At 41.5% G+C, this 21146-nt stretch overlaps 1 protein-coding gene across 2 annotated transcripts; it reads right to left on the bottom strand.

Moving 5' to 3' along the window:
- Positions 1–2782: 2782 nt before the first annotated feature.
- Positions 2783–21146, bottom strand: SNX3 (sorting nexin 3). 2 transcript variants are annotated; one of them, XM_066179455.1, is made up of 4 exons: positions 20866–21136; positions 7444–7539; positions 6942–7066; positions 2783–3462 (listed from the first exon to the last, which is right to left on the bottom strand). In XM_066179455.1, exons 1-4 carry the CDS (start codon positions 21025–21027, stop codon positions 3357–3359), a joined length of 489 nt encoding a protein of 162 aa, XP_066035552.1. In that variant the 5' UTR covers positions 21028–21136; the 3' UTR covers positions 2783–3356. The 2 variants fall into 2 exon arrangements, with proteins under 2 accessions (XP_066035552.1, XP_066035553.1); XM_066179456.1 differs by lacking the exon at positions 6942–7066 and having other exon boundaries at positions 20866–21146.

Here is a 21146-nt window from a genome sequence, read left to right as displayed (position 1 = left end):
ATTAAAGGAGTAGCTTAGATGATCCTGCCTTGTGAGGTCCTGCCTAGAGCTATTTCCTGTAATCCAAATAAATACCAGCTGCAAGGTTCCTTTCTTAAGAAGGTGATGTGGCTTTTTCTGGGATACAACACTATGCATCAGAGGTCTACCCCGGTATGTGCCTTCTGTTGCATATTATTACAATTTTCAATATTGGGGAACTGTGCAGCTAACAAAAGGTGATGGGTAAAAAAGTACTGCTTCAATTAAAGACTGAAGTTTTATTAAGGGGTCTAACTGCATAGTCATACCAAAGAAAGAGAGAAACAACTCCCACTCAACAGAACAACTTGGCAATAGTAGGAAGGAAATGCATTGTTCATTTGGCAATGAGTACCTGAAGAACCAGGCATACTAAAATGACAGGTGGAAATATACTGTGTGAATTGATGGCTCATTGGTTTGCAGTGTCAAGGAACACAGGTCACAAGTGAAATCCTAGCTCTGTTGACTTCCAAGCTCAAAAATCTCCCATATTTCAGAGGTCTAAGTTTTCACCCCAGCTCTCTTCCATTTGAAGTTTGCTGGGTCTCACAGTCTATCTTTTCCAAGACAGATAGACCATAAATACACAAGATGAGTCACAGGCTATGTGACCTCAAAGTATCTTCTGTACAAACTAGCTTGGAGCACTTAAACATGCCCTTACCACAGGGCACAGCACATTCTTAGAAAGAAACCAACAGACTGTTTATAATCCATCTTCCTGTAGCTGTAATAATCTTCAATCATTTTCCGTTCTCTACACTAAGAAGAACCTGATAGGGCAGAAAACTCAATTGTGGTTCTCCACTCTGTGACAATTCGGTTTATGAGCTAGAAGTAGAACCCAGCGCTGTACAGAATCCATCACAGAACACTCATTTCAATCAGATTCACGCTGCTGTCCCACAGCAGCAATAAACATGAACTGCAACCACCATGCAACCAGGCAATCACACCCTGCAGTCTGCTGTAGTCCCAGCCCCTACATCACCCAGGCTAGAGGGCAAAACAGAGTGTACTGGCCAAGCAGGCAGGGCAATGGGAACACACCCATATCTCATCCTCTTACCTGCAAGATCTGGCCCAGCTGCAGAGCAGACTCACAAGCTGGGAACAATGCCCAGATCCCCATGGTTTAGACACAGCTAATCTCAGACTATGTCTTGCTCCCACTGCTGCACACTGCACTGAAGCACAACCAATTACACTACACTGGAATGAGGGTCTCTAGCCAGCCTTGAAGGACTGAAAGCTAGGTGAGATCCCAGTGTTCTATGTAAATGCCCTGTCATTCTAAGAGACTAATGCACCAAAGTCCACCCTTTGGAAATAGGAATGCTTTAACATCAAGCATGCAGCTTTTCCCTCTTCGGCTTACATATTTTGGTTCTTTTCATGGCAAATGATAGAGATTGTGTCATCACCTTTCAGGTTTAAGATGTGGCTTTTACTTTGGTTTCTGAAAGAAGCTTCTCTCAGAAAATAACATTTGAGAAAAGTAACAACTTACTCACTGTATCTAAACCTACATAATGAAACTTCAATACATTTAATCCTTTTTCCCCCTTTTCAAGAGTAACTCAACTTTTAGGGGTGATTCAACAAGGAGAGGGAAATTTGGAAATTATTTACATTATCAAAAACATCTTGAAAGGCGACAGCCCTGGGCTGCAAATGGACCATCAGGTTTGGTCCTTGGTTTTGTGAATAGAACAATTAGAGAGAATCAGCACAGTTTAAGTATGAGTATTCCACCTAAATTTACATTATTCAGAGCAATTATTCAAACATCTATCTATTCAGTGTAGCTAATCACTAGTACTATGTGTAATCCAGCCAGCCACCACTGCCTTGTCAGTTCAGTCTTTTACATTCAGATTTCCATAAATGAGGTTAATGGTCTTAGTAAAAAGAAGCTACTGATTTTGCCAGCAAGTTTGTAGGATGCTCTTTACAAAGATAAGTGTCATAAGAAAGAAAAAAGCAGAAGAGCTAAGCCAACGCGTAGCTACCGAATAGCACAACACACTAAAGCAGATTGCTACTAGAGTGCTCTGGAATCTGCTGTCAAGAGCATCTGAATAGGCATCTTCCATGTCACATCTGGAGGACTAAGGAAGCTTCTTCTAGCTAACTTCCTTCTCGTATAAAAGACAACTTCAGCAGTGCTGCCTGGGAACTGCAGTTCAGCCATGCAGCACCTGCCTTGCACCAGTGGCCAAACCAGCACAATGCTACAGCTCACCCTTCCTTTAGTATTCAGGGAAGTGGTCTATGATCACATCTTACAGCAGACTTGTATGACTTCATGTTCCTGATTCCATTTGTAGAGCAGAGCTATTTTAATCTAGGAATGATGTTAGGATATAAATTATGTAAACATGCCTTTCTCTATAGAATGGCATAGTTTTCATTAGCTAGTTGAAGCTAGGTTGATGCTTCTCAGGCCAGGTAGAGAGGTACTCTTTTCCCAAGGTTATTGAAGTCACAGATCTGTTGACTGCCTACCATGAGTGGTATTCCAACTTTGGCTCCACAACACAGGAACAGCATTTTATACCTTTATATGTTCTTTAACACTTGCAGAGTGAGTGCCAGCACCTAAGGGTACTTAGTGCTGGCTGTTAGTCATACAGAACTACATTGTGGAAGAGCATCACAGTGAGTCTGTAACACCAGTTCATTTAGCATAGTCAAGCCCCTCCTCCTCAGAAAGCATGAGACACTCCACACTCAGGGTCAAGAGTAACAAAACATGTCAAGTGCATTTTCACTTTTATTTCAAAACTTTAGACAAGTTACTTTAGTATATAAATTCAATTTTTTCCTCTTACAGAATATAAAGATAATTCCCTCATTACTTCAGTATAAAGTGTTTTACAAGCTTGAAGACAATTGCATAAGTGTTTCTCATACAGGATATCAGAAATAAAGCAGTCTTTCTACAGACATTCAGACAGGTGACTACCTCAGAAACAGCATAGCAGTTTAGTCAAATACAAGTGAACACGTGACACTACAGTTGTGAAAGTTCAAGTAAGGCCAAGTCAGTAAACATTGTTAAGTCATGGCAAATAATAGTGGAAAGGTTTGTGAGACATTGCAAGGGGTGAATGGTTTCATAGTACAATACTCTTAAATCAAGGATTCAGAGGGATTTAGCTAGAAGACAAGTGAGTTCTTAAATGCTATAAAGCATATGCGAAGACCAAGCAGTGTACTGGTGTTAGTGGAGACTTCATGCCTGTTCATCCTCAGCATGCTAAGACAAACCACAACCTCTTAAAACCAAGCCTAAGAACCACTAAGATTTGAGGAGATGCTTTTAAAATTCAAGTATGTCTTATTTTGGATGGTGTGTAGTTTTTATCTATTACTTCATCTTGTAAGAACATGTGAAGACAACGCTCGTTCTGTGCCAGTGGGTGGCCTGCAACCCTGGAGAGGAAAAAAAACAAGCATTAGTGTGAACCAGTTGAGCCTACTTACAGCTATCCTGCAGATCAAGGTTTTGTACCAATAACCTATTGTCCTGCACTTAGGCATAGATCCCACTTTCACTTCACTGCTGGCAACTAGAATGCCTTCCAGCAGCAAGATTTATCACACTTCCCCAGATGAAGCTAGTCCATAGGAACCCTGAGCTACCTCTGATCCCTTGGAAGCACGTCACATCATCTGTCACCTGCAATTGACGGGACTATCCAAGTAAGTGCTCATTCTAGCATTAGAAAATCCAGAGCTTAGAAAGGCATGAGGATTTTTTTTAAAAAAAGGTCTTAAGACTTTTGCCATGGGACAACCTTCTAAAAGCCACTTATCCCTCAGTTGTCAGTGTTGGTGAGCAGCAGAGCATCCTGGCAGAGCTGAAGCCTGGCTCCAGCAGGGGGTGCAAAGGCTCCCGGAAGGCTCAGGCACTGCTCCAGAGGCTCCCCGAGGTCAGTGTCCTGGCCTGTATGGGCAGCACTGCACACAGCCAGGGGCTACTGGCCCTTCTGCTCATTGCACATATGCTAGCTTGCAAACACAGGAGACAGAGCTTGCCTCTTCTAGGGGACACCAGCATCTCTACTGTAGATTTAATTGAAGCTGAAAAACCATCCTTTTAACAGTAAAGGAGCTGAAATTGGATTAGGAGACACTCACAAACTTGGAAGAAAATCACAAGGTACTGCACTTGAACCCTTAAAATACCATGCAGACTCCTGTGCAGGTAAAAATCCTAAAGAATCAGATACCTGAAAGTTCATCATTTATGGACACAAATACCTAACGCAGATTGGTTTGAAAATAACTTAGGCAGTTTGGTCAATCAAGATAGACTGCTTTCTTTAGGAGAGAAAGTCCCCCACCATCCCAAGGGCAGCCTGTGTAAGTTCTCTGGCCTCTGTATCTGTCAGAACATTTCCACTCATAATGGAAGGCATCTGGTTGAACACATGTAACACAAAGTCAGCTCCAATGGCTCAGCAACACTTCCAAGCACTTCTGGGCATCTTCTCCAAAGTTATCTGTTAGTGTTTATTTCACCACAGAACACACTTGTCACTACTCACTTGTCACTCAGGAAGCTATAATGAGGAAGCTGAGCTCTCCCATTCAGTATTGATGGATCATTTCAAGTGCAGTTATAAAATGTCTCCATCTTGCCAGGTTCTAGTAAAAGGCCAGCAGTCTCAAGCACCAGTTCACAAGGATGACAGTCTAGAGTAACTAGTTTGAGTTTCTCACCCCATCTGAATGATGGGTACTATCATTTACTAGTGTTAAACTTCAAGGAAAAGATATATAGGAGAGGATGAGGCAGCAGCAAATTTCTTCTTCCTTTCAGGAAGGCTTGAAAATTGGTGGCTGAATTGCAAGAGTAGATCTGATCTCTGATTTGGCTCTTGGTTTCACAGGAATACCTCACCCTGCATTGGCTTTCCCTCAGTATTTTTCACCAAGGTGACCCTCACACATAGCAGCTGCTACTTCAAGAATTTTCATGTATCTTTAAGTCAGGCTGAGGCAGACAAGAATGTTGAGACATAACCACCCTTGTGAATGTCACTGTAGTATTGATGGTGGTGCCAGCAAATTGGTCCAAGAGAGTTGACTCAAGCTGCACTGTTGTGATTCAGATTTTACATCTAGAGGGACAAAGCTACTCAACAACATCCATCTCACACTCCCAAATATTAAGAACTAGCATCGGTGCCCCAAGATTTTTTTTTTTTGGTTACAGTGGTATCAGTTATCTGAGGGACTCTTTAATTCCAGAAGCATAGACCAGCTTTGATTATGCAATAATGTGACTGTACCATGCAAAGGACCTTCAGGTCTAAGTTCACTAGTGCCCAGAGTACTTGGCAGAAGCCTTAAAGGTACTACATGGTTCAAAACTTTAGTAATATTTACTTAATGAGTTGGTTATGCCATGAGAATACACTGATGAATTAAACTGCTATGATTTGTGCCTGGAAAGCCTTATTCCAGATGTACTCAACTCTGCCACTACACCAATACCTACATTAATCTCCTTTTATGTTTCAAAGGAGGAAAAATTAACCAAGAAGTTTTACACTTCCACAAAATCAATTTATTACTTGCAGTAGGACTGAAAAAAGGATACCAACAAACTGGCCATTCCATTTCTGTCAGCTATACAAAGTATTTCAGAGAGTCAGGATAAGATGACTGCTTCACATCAGCTGCTTCCATGGATATTGCTAGACTCAGCATACAAAACTTCCAGTAAGTGCACTTTTTCTCCATTTAAGACAGAGTTCCAAGTCTGCATGAATAAAGGTTGTACTTTACAGTCATGACTGCCTTGATTTTACAGCATTAAAAAAACCCAAACACATTCCATCTTACTACTGGATGCCTTGGAAGTTCATTCCATTTGTCTCTGAACAACAAAAAGAGCAGTCTGAAGCATTTCACCTGTTCAGAACCATTAGCAATACTTCTAAAATGAGTTAAGAAGCAATTATGTGAAGGATAAAATTCAGAGATTTCATACGGTCACGTTTACTTGTACGGGACAGACAGTGTTAGTGAACTAGTCACTTGCAACTCCAAGACACATGCCTGAACTACCAGTAACTGACAAAGTACATTTTCATAAATTCTGGGGTAACTCACAGGCATCCTCTGTTCCTGTTAAACAGCATTGCTATTGAACAAGAATAGAATGCCAGGGGAAACTGACAGGCTTGAAACCCCTGAGGGAGCAGTCCCAGATCCAGTTGGTCTGAACAGCATTGACTCCAGGGACCAGAGGAGCTGGGTAATTGACAAAACTCCTCACCCACTGTTTGGATCCACACTGCTAAAGAGATTGAACCAGCTATTCAGGTCAGTGTACAGACAGTGGTTAGTAGTGTCAGATGGTGGAAAAATAATCGTAGGACTTTGTTACCATAATTTCTGCTCACCCTTTGAAAGGCAGAGACAAAATCCAAAGTGTCTATTTCAAACTATGTGTTCATACTTCGAGCAGTGTTTCTATTTCAGAATCTTCAGAAAGATTCTCAGGATGATTAGAGAAAATATGCATCATCACACAAACTGATAATACCTCACATCTGCAATCAAAGTAAACTGCTGTAAGCCCACTGTGAGCTCTACTGTTCACCCAGTTGGAAGATACCTTTCCAGAAATTATAAAGTAGAATTATTTTGAACACTATAATTTTAGCAGCAATTTGCATAAATTAACAACAACACTAACAGTCATTTCAGCTGTTGAGGTAAGCACTAAGATATCAAAACTAAACATGGGATGAGTACTCTTAGTACATCCTACTGCAAGATTACGTGGAAGTTAATATTATGAACCTAGTGCATCCTTAGGAGGATTAGTAGCTTCAATTCAATTTTCCAGGGCTGAGCTCCAGGTTTGTCCCTAAATAACTAGATCCAGCACTTACTTGTTTATGAATTGTTCAAGAGCCTGCTTCCTTTCCTCTATAAAGGAATCATCAAATATACCATCATCTCCTCGGAAGGGGAGCTGACGGAGAAGAGCTTTTCCTGGTAGAGGTGGTACCACAACCTGAAAGATTGACAGAAGTGTCCTTAAGTGCAGCCTGTAAGCAAGTTCATCCACCTCTTCCTCCTAGAAGACCCAACTCACCAGTCACATTCCTAGTGAAGTAATAAAACATGAGCAGAGAACAGTCCCTGCCCACACAGGTAAGCGGAAATCAAGTAGTTTATCTCTGAAGTAACTCAAAACTATTAAAACAAAAAGCCTCTGGCATTGCAGCACTGAGGCTTGATAAAAAGACTGACACCATGGTTTATTTCTGGGCATTTTCAATCACAGTATCTGCTTTATATGATACAGGCCTTTTAACAGCATGAAACATTTCAGCATCATGACTCTTGGTATGTCTATGAAAACTTGTATTTACTTTTCAATTTACTCACCTTGCTTTCTCTTTCTAGTTCATTCCTTAGCCATTCAAAGTCACTATATCTTCTTCTGACTGTAGATTCTTTCAGTTTGAAGATAGGTAGATTTGTCTGAAAACAAGAGCACAAGCTATTGATTAAACAGATTAGGAGTTTTGATAAGCAGAAGCAAGAGGCAAGCTGTTAAGTTACACATTAGTTCCATTTAAGCAACAACAGCAGTATTGAGAAACACTCAAGATACAGAAATAGAGATAAGGGTCTAAGCAAGATGAGTAAGCTATGCCTCAAACTACATAGCTATGAGCCTCATTTATATGGTATCCCAATTGCTGGTAATTTGTCATCATATCACCAAGCGGAATATCTGATTTGCTGGCCACTTGAGATGTCTCTAAGGTTGCAGAAGCATCTGCTATTCTTACTGTCTCAGGAGCTGGATTCCCAATATACACAAAAATGGAGGTGGGGAGGAAGGGGGAAGAAAGTCATGTTTCACACAAGTTTCTCTTACTGCATTCAAGGGAACGTTTCAGATACCAGCACAGAACATTAACCAAACTTCCTGTACTTTTCTGCTTCCTTACACAAGATTGCCTCCAACACCTCCAAAAGCAAAACCTGTAAGTCTTACAGTGAATCCAGGACTGATGAAGATTTGATAGCCAAGCTGCCAAGTTTGGCTAGCTCCAAAGAAGCCAAAAAGGCTGAGATGTATTTCAACATTCAGTGCTGAGGAGATCAGACTGTTAAGACTACAGAGTTTTAACCAAGAAGAGCATGATTAGGGGGAGCTTTGCTGAACAAGGCTAGGAAGGAGGCAGCACCCAAACCTAACACCCTTGAATGGGACATCACATGGGAGCAAGGTTACAACGCTGCACAAGACCATGTTAAATAGACAGGCACCGTGCTACAAGTACTTAAACTAACTTGTGTGAGAGCCTGCATTACTTCTGTTCATTCTTGGGGTGCAGTGTTACCCCACTTTTGCAATCCAACTTGCACATTATTTTAAAAGTAGACACTGAGAGAGTCCTTTCCTAATGACATCCTGGCTAGAACACTACAAAATGGTTTCTAGGAGTTATGACCTCCTAAAAGTAAGACCATGAGCCTGTAATTACCATACACAACCAGAAGTCACAGAATAATGCCTACTGTTATCAGACTGCAAATTCACTAACAGTCTTTGTATACTTTCAAAGAGGACTCTCAGGGAGCACCCGAGGAAGCTGATGTTCACTTGGGACTACAGTTGCCTCCAGCTTTTCTGATGGCAGATGGACAGTAGTCATTCTCAGCTACTGCCTTTTTCTTTTTTTATCTATTTGATTTTTATATTGTAGCCCACCTAACTCAGGATCTGGTCACTGTTTGAGTGGATTTCCCTGTACAATATGATTTGTAGCATGTTATGCTCAAGCTACCACTAGGGAATACTTTTAGCTGCTCAAAACATGTTTAATTGCAGAGATATTTTCCTCCACCAGGCAGGTCCATGACTATGGGTCATTGTATTGCTGCCAGCCACTACTGGCTGTCACACAAAAGTACTTGATAAGTCGGTTGTGTACTTTCACATTATGTAAGTTAGTTCACAATTTACAAGTGATAATGTATAGAGCATTATTTTGTTATGGCATCTTACTGTTAAATGTTTAAAAGCATTCAAGTTCTCTTTCCCAGGTAAAATACTGTTGATTGTGCTAGTGACTAATAATAAAATCCCATTTAAAGCTTATGTCAGCAGCCAGGCTTTATAAATAAACACTATTGTCTCGATGGTAAGAGTACTCTGCTCAAGAGTGAATATAGCTAGGCTCCCCAGAGTGCATGAAGGAGATTCCCAGAGGTTAAGTACTGGATTATTTTCCTCTGATTTCAGCTATTGTTTTTTTAACCAAGTTCACCTTTACACATTACAACATCAACTCTTTGTCAGTGTCTCAGGTAGAAAGTCCTTTAAGATATTTAGCATATATGTTCTCACCTGCAGAAAATACTCATTTCTCCTCTCAAGTGACTAAAAAAGGGATTAGAACTGGATAAAAGCAGCAGGAATCTTCAGTTCCCAGATCTTCAGGAACTCTTTTCATGCTTCTAGGCATGAAGTCCATAAAGTTAATCTCTAAACAACGTATCAGGCTTACAAGTACAATGTGGGGGTAGAAATGCCAATTGAGCTCACTCTACCTTCTACATTCCCTTTTGAACTTCTGACACGCTAGCCCAGCTAGCAAGTTGGAGAAAAGGACTTGCTAAAGGACTTGAGAGGTCTTTGCTTTCCTTGTGAGTTGAAAAATCTTCTCAGATTTTGATCATAAGTACTGTAAATACTCAGATTGAAAAGTATGTCAAAAGGCATCAATTAAATTAAGTGTCTTGCAAGTCACAACTTGACAACTATATTCTAAAACAAAGTACATGTTCGCTGTCCTTTGGTCTAGATATGAACTAGAGCTGTCTGTTGAGATCAATTTCTAAACCTCATGTTTCTTTAAACCCAGAAACTGCAGCAATTCTCCTTCCTCTAAAAGTACTGATAGAGCACTGTTCCTAAAGTAAGCAGCTGTTAGGAAGGATCTATTTAAAAATGCAATTTGAGAGTCCTGTTTTATACTGCTTAACCTATTTACACCTTAGGTCCCTATTTTTAATTCAAGCTATATTCACATCTGAAGTTACTGTATGGGCCTTTGTCATTAAGGATTATTGCCCTGTTTGAGCAGACCACCCTTTCCTTCAGTAGGATGGGCTTCTGCATGCCCTACTGCCTCCATTCCCCATGGATAGACAGTTTTCATTAAGCCAGTCAGACACCTCCCAAAACATGGGCTTTCACTGGACAAGAATTTAGTAGAAGGAGAGAATCCTGAAGAGTCAACAGAAACTTCCACTTTCTATTAAATTGTCATTTCAAGACCAGGCAGGCTATCAAAAATGTTATTCTCTCCTTGACAAATTATGTTGAGTTGTCCTTGTTCAGTCACTAAGGTGCCACCAGGTATTCCGAGGGCTGCCAGTGCTGTGGTTGTCTGCTAGAAAAGAGACAAGAGTAAGGCACAAAACTTGAAGTCAGGCTAATTTCATTTTTACAAGCATTTCTGCCCATGCTCATTCAGCATTATAATGTCAACTCTCTGGCCTGCTGAGCTGCTAAGTCTACTATCACAAAACTCATGACCCAGTTTGGAACAGCCCCTGGAGCACAGCTCATTCCTGTGATAATTTCAGCGTAATTTCTGCAGCAATTCTTTCTTCAGTAGTGTAATAATTATACCATTTATTGGAAAATAAAAAAATCAACAGCTTCCTAGTCCAAAATCATGCTGCTTAGCAATTTGAATGCAAGCCCTCAACCTGAAAGGATTATACAAGACATTAGACAACTGAAAGTCACTAGTCAGAATTGCAGATAAAGCATTGCTGCAGAAGGACAAACAAACCAGTTCTGCAGAAGCCCCACACAGCCCAAAATCCTAAGCCATAGAAAGATACTAAGTCAAGACAGATTTTGTGTAGTGCTGTCTCTTTATTAGACTGTATGAAGACACCACTGGGCTTTCTCTGACAACTGTCAAACAGCCTGTATTCTGCCGGGCAGTCAATGGCCAGTCAGTACACCAGAATAAATATTGTCAAAACTGCTGCCAAGTTACATTACATAATCAAACAACAGGTGACGAATTCAGATCCTTAAGTCACTCCTGCATTTCTCCACTCAGATGCCAAACAAGTTTCTCCAGTCAATTGGCAAGTGTTCAACAAACTAGAAATGGGAAGCAGTGGTCCCTTGCTAAGACTTTGGGCAAAATCTGTGTTCACAGTAAGCACGTTTCTTCAGCTTCATTTATGTCACCAGAACACATTCAACTTTGAGTCCAACTCTAAGTTCAGGAGATTCCCAGTTCACCTCAGTCCTAAGACAGTAGCTTAGATAACCAGGTAACAGTCTTCCAGCTCTTAATACAGTCACTCCCCAAGCCACGCCCAGTTAGAAGCTGAAAAACTGTTTCTGTATGTAAGTGAAGAGAACTTCACAAGTAGTTTGAGTATTAATCATTACTGTCCATTCAGCTACAGATACAGTCATCCAATGCAGCCATTCTGAAAAACAAATTACCTTAAATGCAGGAGGAAGATGACAGTCATTAATTAGCTTCTAATTAGTTTAAATTAATAAAATAATTCTAAGTATGTTGAGCTTATCCACTGAGTGGAGAAAGTCTTGCAAACAGTCAGACTAAAATTTTGTTTCCAGACATAAATCAAATGCAAATAGCATTTGGCTTCCTTCAAAGAGCATGCTGACACTCCACAAGATTGTGTGACAATTCAGCCCAGTCCATCCCCACAATAACAAACTCTCCAGATGTTGTTGTTCAGCATAGTTTGAGATAAATTTGGTTAATTTTTTCGATTGCCACCATGACACTCTGAAGCAGGACTGCACTGCTCCTGTCTCCCACTCCTAACAGACGGAGAATAAAGCTGCACTGTTGCCACAGCACCTACTTTGATGTCATCTTTTTCAAGTAGGTTATGGTAGCGTTGAGAGAACTCTATTTCCATTAAAATAGAGTGAAAGAAAGGACACAGCTCACTTATGATAAAAGTTTGTGGCTTTGACTCTCAGAAGCTAAATTCAAGCATCTTGACTGTCACATGCAAGCTGTAATCTTTGTCAAGAGCCTACACCCTTCGACTGCATTTACACTCAAAGGGAGCTCTGGGGTATCACAGTAAGCAGCATTCTGGGTGGATAAAAAAAAGCATTATGATTTTTCTTAACACAAGAGCCTGCTGTCCTTGGGTACAAGAAACTGGCTCCAGCAATCTGCTGTTATTGCAGAAACCTTGCCAGTGGTTTGTTTCCTTCCCAACAACACAAGCAGCTACCTCTCGATTTCCTACAATTATAAAAGGCAAGAAAGAAGAAAAACATGCTTTAAACTTCAGTTTCTAGAAGTTTAGATTTTTGCTGGGTATATTACTGAAGGAAATCTTCTTTCCCCACTGCAAAATGTCGGACCAGAGATAGTTATTTTTCTAACTTTCAGTCCTTTTCATCAAAACAGAGTCCTATCTCCCCTTTTCTCCACTTGGTGTCCAGATCTCCTGAAGGTACATAATAATAATAATATTAAAAAAAAAGTTAAGAGCACACTGAAAAATCCGACCATGCAAGTTTTAAACAATGCTCACTTAAACTATACCAAGAACTTTTGAGCTTCCCACTCTGCAGTGCTAGAACTATGAAGCCAGGATGTTTTTTACCTTAAAGACTAAGGCAGTGAAATCCTAAGAGCAACACGACAGAGACTAACATAACCTTTGCCAAAACCAGCGTTTTGAGTCCAGAGTTGCACTCTGAGAACTGAGAATAGGGATGCCTGTATTTTTGCCAAAAAGTATCTATCATCACCTAAGCAAGTTCAACAACATCACAAACAGCTGAACCATATGGTGTGCCACAGTCAAAAGACTCTAAATAGGGTGAGTTAAGAAAAAGGGGTTGCTTAGTGATTCTTTATTCTTTAGGTTCCATGCTCAGAAGCCACAGATAAAAACGGGAGCCTGCACTGAGGACACATTTGGACAAAGACTTGACAACACCCAGACAGAACTAGTAACCAGATCAGGGTTAGCAAGTCAAAGCCGCCTGTGAAATACCAAATATTCATTTGAAAGAGAAAGGATTGCTACTTTTACACAATTCAAGGTGTAACAGCCATATGGCTCTGATTTGACCTACTGTAATGTTCTTACTCATTTCTTATTAGGAATGACTGAAAAGGGATCACATGAAGTTGATGGTTTAGCATCATTACTGACATCCATCAGCTACAGTCAAATAGGGATTAAAAAATTCCAGTGAATTGCTGCAGGTGCTAATTTTTTTATCAAAAACTAAACTTCTGATATGCTTTGTGAGCTACAGACTGTCCAGCATCCCTATACTTCAAATATGCAAGAAAAAAAGCAGTAAGTTAACTAGTTTAAAAGTGGATCTACTAAGCAGCAAAAAATATTCTCTTCATATTTCCTGTTTTATTGGAGCAATAACAGTCTTAAGTAGCCACTAAAAGCTACAGAAAGGCTTCCAACTCCTGTTCATTAATCTGAAGCATATCTTAACACTTAGAGGGTGCTAGAGCTTAGGCCCATAGAAATAATCTCTAAAGCTTTATTTCCAGGTCTAGGGGTGGCTTTGAACCACTTCATATATAGCTACATTTTCTTCTGGATTTTAGAGTAAAGCTGCTATACACCAGCTTATAGTTCTACTTTCAAACAGGTTTTGTGGCCAACACAAACTAGACTGTAACATGGGAGAATCTTCTGGGGCATAACACAGATTTGGAATAGGATTCTCAAGAAATAACCACAGAAGGAACATTTCATGGACCTGTTTTCAGTTAGTAAAACACTTGGTTTTATACCTTGACTAGAATGTTAGGGCTTCCCCATCCTTTTTACATTAGAAGTTACAGCAACAACAGCAACTTCAGACCTTTCACTCAGTGCTACAGTTGCACACGGTATTGGATTATGTGCTTGTTAAAAAAGCCTTCAGTAGTGCAGCTACCAAGTGAAAAAACTTCAAATAAAATATTTCCCTTTCTGCTAGAAGACATAAACCTCTGCTGCATCATTTATCTCTCCAGATGAAAAGCAGCAGAGACCAGACTGCTCTAAAGTTCAAGCTGACACTTTTTCAGCAAGCCATCTAAAAATAGGCACATATCAAAACTCCCTGGCATCACATGCCTACCTGGATCACAGCCATCTGTCCTACAAAGATTAGTCATTGTTCCATTGGATTTGGTCTGTTCTGCACTGTACTGGAGTGCAATCTTAAAACATGACAATCAAGGCCTGCACTGTATGCACTACAATAAAAGGAATGTAAGCCAGCAGTTCAACTAATATACTAATAAGAAGCACTATTCAGAGAATTGGTTATTTTATTTACACAGTAACAGATATCAATGCCAAACTAGTTCAGTACCTTTGGACCAGTCTCTTGAACCTAGTTTAATGACAAACCTCTACAGAAAAAAACAGCTGCTTACGGGTAAATCCACTTTCCTTGCTTTGGTGCTTTGGAAGTTTCTTTCATCCAGCCATTGTACTTCTCTGTCTCCCTAATCAGTGTCCTTGGAAATTCTTAGCCTTCCAGTTACTCTTTTCTGAATTACTGCTTGAAGCAACAGTTAATGTTTGTGAGGGTGCAGTACCCAGGCCGTAGAACAGAAAAATGGATACCTGAATCACTGTGTTTTTATTCTTTGTAGAGGAGTCTGAAAATACCTAAATGGTAGCAGTGTCTAGAATGGGGTTTAAAAGCATAATTTACTACAGTTAGAGCAGACTTGCAGTGTTATGCAAGATTTGTAGTAGTAGGGAAATAGAGAATTAATGCTGATTATGCATCCGTAAACACATCCCCAATGAGTCAGTGTTTAGTCATTACTCCACCACAAACTTCAACTATTAAACTGTACAATGCTGAAGTCTGTAGGATCATCCACGGATGGCAGAGAGAAGGAATTCTGCTGACCTGAGATATTCTAGAATACGTGGTTTTATTGCATGGGTCGTGGGTAAAAAGGGCCTTGCCTTCAGCCACCAGCCTCAGCTGAAGGGAAGTCCCAGAATGAGCAAGAGGATGAACAAGGGGGTATGAGTTAAGAGAGAAGGGAGCCAGGTGGCAGGGGTCAGAGAGCAGGAGGAAGAGGTAAGAGTTAAGAGAGCTAGAAGTAAGAGCTAAAAGACGTAGAAGTAAGAGCCAGGAAAAAGAGAGCGAGGTCCTTCTTACAATGCATTGTATCTCCTTTTGTGATGAATATTCTAATTTACAGTGACCAACCAATACAAGACACAAAATCTTATAGAATCTACATATAGCCTATAAGAACTACTACATTACCATACTATGTTGTATTTTAAACTCCAAAAACTACTCTTTAGACTTTTCTGTTTTGCTACATTGACCTTTGGTTCCTTAGCCAGCAGAAAGGTATTGTTCAATCAAAAGGGATTCTCCTTTAGCTGGCTAGGCTATTGTTTTCAGATTATATAGTAACTAAGACTCGGTATCCTACAACTCAAAGTAAGCTTCCATTTCTATTATAGGTTTCATATTTTCAGAATCTTTTGCTAAACAATCATATTAATAAGGTTTCCATGATTCATCTTCCCCAACATCAGTCAACTACAGGAAGGGCAGATTTGATTCTTTTCGTGGTGGGGGAAGAATCTGCAGCTTCAAACTCTGCCAAACATGAAGGATGGGACATTTGGAACTGTTCAAGGACAAAACATTTCAAAAACACATTCAAGAGCACCACTTTGCAAAACATGGCACAAGATAAGTGCTTTCTGAGCAAGTTTCGCTTTCAGTTCATTTTCTGTCTTACTCTGACTTGATCATAGCAGTCAGACTTCAATCAGTTAATCACAGGTCAAACCACTATAAACATGCTGAAAAGTAAATATTGTATTCAAACTAGGTCTTGAAAAACTTGGTCAAGGGGAGAACAGGACTTTCAAAATCAACTCAAGTTCAGCAGTACTCAGATAAATTTCCCCAATCCCTTGAAAGCCATACTATTCTTAATACTGCAGGCACTTCACAGCCCCTGTATCCATTTCTTTCCCCACACTGCACCCACACAGCTGAGCACCTCTGCAGGTCTCCAGAAGTCTTTCTGCAGAACATTCAGGAAACCTGACTGGAGCTCTAAAGAGCACTGGTACCACCCAACCACTGCATTTCACAATGGAAGCATAGCAAGACATTCCCTTTCTACACCTCAAGACAAGCAACTGTGCTATGGAATAGCAAAAAGCTAAGGTGTACCTTAGTGCCAAATTTAATAATACTGACCAGAGGCAAGAGACCATTGAACATTAAAGAACAGAGCTAAGATGACAAAGGCTTTTAGTTTGGCTTTGGTTTGACAGAAAAGAATTCTTTAACTACTTGGACTAATAGCTCCTGTAACAGGTACTTTATTATACTACTGTCAGTTTGAATATCAATGACTTCTCTGCAAGTTCTCACTAATCATAAACAGATGATTTAACCTTTCAGTCTAGGTGACAAACCCAACCAAAATTTGGGCAGCACAGAAGTCACTTTTACTCCTACAGAAACTAAAGCAGTTGAAACAGTATTAACAGTTTACTTCCAGATCACTGAACATTCTGAGTTCGAAGGGATCCACAGGGATCATGAAGTCCAACTATTAAGTGAACAGCCCATACAGGGATTGAATCCATAAGCCTGGTGTTATCTGGCACGATGCTCTAACCAGCTGAGCTAGTCTCAGGGTTGCCAAAGGGTTATTTTCCAAAGTAGCAAGTTCCTGGATACCCATCTGCTTTGCTGCAGTATTCTAAGCAAAGTGCTTATCTCCTGTGGGGCTGCCTTTGCCATAGGTGCATGGCTGTGACGCAGTCACTGGATCAGAGTCGGCTTGTAAAGCTTAAGTCTTGTCTCCTTAAAGGATTTAACAACTGAAGCTATTGCACAGAATCTGCTTGGGCAAAGACCTTCCTTTTGACCCACTTATCAAGAAAACTATGTCTCAACTACAGTAGAAGACAAATGATACCTGGAACTGGACTGAGGACTTAATACATGCTGTAGGATGCTAATGTGATAATTGTCATTTGTTCTATGTTTGCTTCCTGGAATTCAGAGAGAGAACTGCCTTTTAGCCCATAAACAGTAACAGGTATTCCCATGCCCTCATTCAGGAGTGTTGACTTGAACAAGCCCATCCTGAAAAGGTTTAATAATAAGAAGAGAAGAGCTAATAAAGACTTTTGAGAAACAGCATGTAGGGGTATTTACACAGAGAACTTGACTTTTGGATCACATTTTTCCTCAAGAGGCAAGGGCAATGAAGTAGCTTACTATATTCCTTTACCAGGCAGTCTAGTTGATTATGCTAGTTTTAAATGCTGCACAATGACCATATTGTGATGATGTAGTTACCTTCAGATGAGAGAAGTACTTTATCAAGTTTTATTTCGCTAGATGAAGCACTTAGAGCTTCATATCCTACTGCATTATTCCCAGTCTAGCTCACCCTAAGCCTCCACACACAAAAGACAACTCAGAATGGTACAAATGCCTGATGCTGCTGATGGAAAGCAAATCCTCAAGTACCCTGTCAAAAACATGACCCACACAAATTTGCTGTTTTAGCACAGCAGGGTGGCATTTTCTATCACTTATTTCTGAACAAGATATTTGACTTTCATTGCTAGGCTGCACTGCAGTGGCACACTGCCACATTGTGTGCCTTATAGTGGTTGCTACAGTGGAAAGCTTTCTGTCATCACCTCGTCCACTCTGCCAAGGACAGACTGTTATTTAATGCACAGACTCAGGCTCAGAAAGTCAATACTTTGGCCAGCTGTCCATCTGTGAGGTAAGCCACCCAGCCAGAAGTGCTGCATAGAGTCTACCTGCAGCACTCCTCTCAAGACTCCTTAAATGCTTTTAAAAGCACCACACATCTACCCCAACACACAGACACCCTGCACAGAGACACTGTGACAAACCCTCCTAAGTTCCAAAACACTACTGCCTTGGTTACACAGCAGCAAACTGCTGAGCAGTCTACCCAAAACTTCAGAGTTCCCCATCAGGTTTTCTGACTTCCACCAGAACTTGATGAGTACAGCATTACAAGAACTAAAGCATGAAGTTGTTCCACTTGCTGCTTTTCAGACAACAGATATGCTTCAACTGGAGCACCAGTAGAAAGCTTGCCAATAAAAGCTTCGGGGAAACTCTGCAATGTATCACACACATGTTTTGCGAGATACTTTTTATCAGATATCAACTCAAGAGTCTGCTAGCAAGTTCAGCGTTTCCAAAAAAACTCCAAAAGTGAAGCTTTGAGATTCAGACAAAGCTAAAATTACAGAGTCTGTAAACACCATGACAATGGTACAAGTGTAACTGTCTCAACAAACTTGAATTGCAGTGTCCTCTCTGACAATGTTTCTGGCTTAGAATGATCTCCAGCGGTAACACGAGGCTGCTGTTCTTTAGCTTTCACCACAATTTGGCAGCAGTGAAACTCTCCATTTCTGCACACTTAACATTTTACTGTTGGTGTTACTTGAAGACACAGCTCTCCAGATATGATACAGGTAACTCACACCATCTTCTCAAGTTTGCTCAGACCCTACTACCAGCACCGCTGGGGGGAAACTGCACATCAGCTGCTACTTTCTTACCTTCTGTGACCACAGGCACTTGTCAAACCACAGACACCAGCGGGTGACCACTGTCAACCACACTCCAACAAGCAGCTTATGGCACTAGGCCTATCTTTCACAAATACCACAGCAATTCATGTTTGAATTCTTCCTCTGTGCTGAAGTTTGTGTATTAGCTACATGGTCTATGTTCTGCTGAGAAGCACTTAATTGATATAAGTTTAGACAGTGAATATAATTCTGCATGACTTGTATTACCTGCTCAGTAGCCTTCCAGCACACTGAGACATAAAACTCAAATTTACAGTTCATAGTAGCTAGGAACCATGTGTGCAGCAATGCACAACTGGAAAGGGAATGATCAAAGAGACAGTCCTGTATACTGGCATGTACAGATGCAAGCAAGGAGGGTGGAGGATGCAATGTTTACATAGTAGTCAGCCTGGGAGGAAGAACCGAGGAAGGTCACAGTACTATCACAGTGTACAATTGTTCAAATCATTCTTGGTCTTCATTACAACAGGAATCAGAATTTTCTACCCCAAACACCAGGTGGGCTAAAACTAACCTGTCTCAAAACCTGTTTTTCTGCTTCCCTTTCTGATGAAGAACTTCAGATGAGTATTTTTTTAAAAAATCGTTATTTTTAAATCACAGGAAATTTGACCTAATTCCCAAGGCCATATCATGGCCAAGTCCCTTTTGGATCATCTTCCCTGGATCCAGCCACCCCAAATGCTCAGTCTCATGGAAAGAAACGTCACCAGGAACTTAAGGTGCAAATACTTTCCAGCAAGGTAGAATTACATCTTTCTTCTAAGTGGATTGCTAGGGTTCTATTAAGGGCAGTGCAATGCAACACAAATCTGCAAGTTCAAGTTTGACCTCACACAGAGGCCAAACATAGGCTACAGGCATGATAGTTTAATCTTCCTGCCCCACTGACACATCCTGAAACAGAAATAGCTACTGAGCATGACAATTCGTAAGCATCAGAAATAAAGAAGTATCCCTCCCAGTAGCTTTAGATTCCAGGTGATTTTGCTGTTTTAAGTAAGGTTACACTAATCTGGGGACATAGACCGTTAAAACCAGAAAATTCACACACAGTTAAATCTTGTCTGGTGAATTTTAGTGACCAAGGCAGCAGCCCACAGCTGTATCTTCCCCTGCTGAGAAGAACTCACATTGCAGAGAATGTGTGCAAGGAGACAATGAAGCTTCACCCTTTATTACTGACTGTAACAACTGACCAAGTTCAATCAGTTGTAACAGAGTAAAGCTATGCAAGGTAGCAGACTTAACCACAAACTATAAAAAAACCTCATCTACAAGCATTCAGCTTTCTCAACCCAGCTTATTTCTGGCAAGGTAGACCAAAAAGGGTTCCCTGCCTCAAGACCCTACCAGCCACAGGCAAGGGCTGTGCTGTAGACACTGCATTTTTTGACCATTCCTCTGGGCCCTGTTTATGAAACTAGAAAGGCCAGGGGACACAGTAATGACTTCACATGGTTTTTTTCAAGCTCAAGACTACTAGCCTTTGGGGCAAGTCACTGAACACAGCCCTTCCAGCTAGGAAGGATTCTAGTGTTACTACGAAGTATTTGACAGCAGCACATCGCAAGAAACAGTCCTATTTATGAGGCACTACAATTTTATTTCAGATACAAAAGAAAACAGGAGGCCCTCCCCCATACACACGCACTTTATCACTTCAGCTGGCTAGCACGGGTGCCCACTAGACTTACTTACACCTCCTCTATGTATTTTTGAGGCCTTTGGAATCTTGAACTTGACCTCCTCCCCAGGGCAGATCCACCCATAATACTCCATCTCAGAGAGTGGAGAGTTTGCTCTCCTCTATTTACCTAGAGACACAAAAGCAATTGCTCACAGTGCAGAGATATTTCTGAGGACAAGCTGAAAGAGCTCTTGTCCTTTGGTTATCTGAACCGAGCTGCATCGCCTTAGCTACCAGAAGGCGGTCACAGAGCTATCAGCCCCAGGCCGAGGATGGGGAGTCCACTGCGGCTCTGCCCCCGCCCCCCAGCGCCCCGCACCGCGGTAGCCGTGACACGGGTCCTGAAGGACACGGCGGCGGGAGCCCGACACGCCACCCCGGGCAGCCGCAGCGACACGAGAGCCCGACAGGGCCAGCCCGGCTCCGGCCCGGCGCTGCCTCACCTTGACGCGGATCTCGTAGGTGGTGAAGCGGCCGCGGCCCACCCCCACCGTCTGCGGGTTGCCCACGTCGATCTCCAGGAAGTTGCTGGGCGGCCCGTAGGCGTCGTTGAGGTTCTGCGGCTTGCTGATCAGCCGCCGGGTGTCCGCGATCGTCTCGGCCATGGCGGAGCGGGCGCCTTCTCCCCTGAGCCAGCGACCGAGCCCCGAGCGCCGCCGACACCGCCGCCCGCGCCGCCCGACCGCCCGCCCAGCGCCCAGCTGACTGCCCGGCAACGCGCACC

Source organism: Chamaea fasciata, unplaced genomic scaffold (genome assembly GCF_029207755.1).
Source record: "Chamaea fasciata isolate MVZ Bird 193981 ecotype frontalis unplaced genomic scaffold, bChaFas1.0.hap1 SCAF_3, whole genome shotgun sequence".
Lineage (NCBI taxonomy): Eukaryota > Metazoa > Chordata > Aves > Passeriformes > Sylviidae > Chamaea > Chamaea fasciata.
This window is presented reverse-complemented; position numbering and strand designations above follow the sequence as displayed.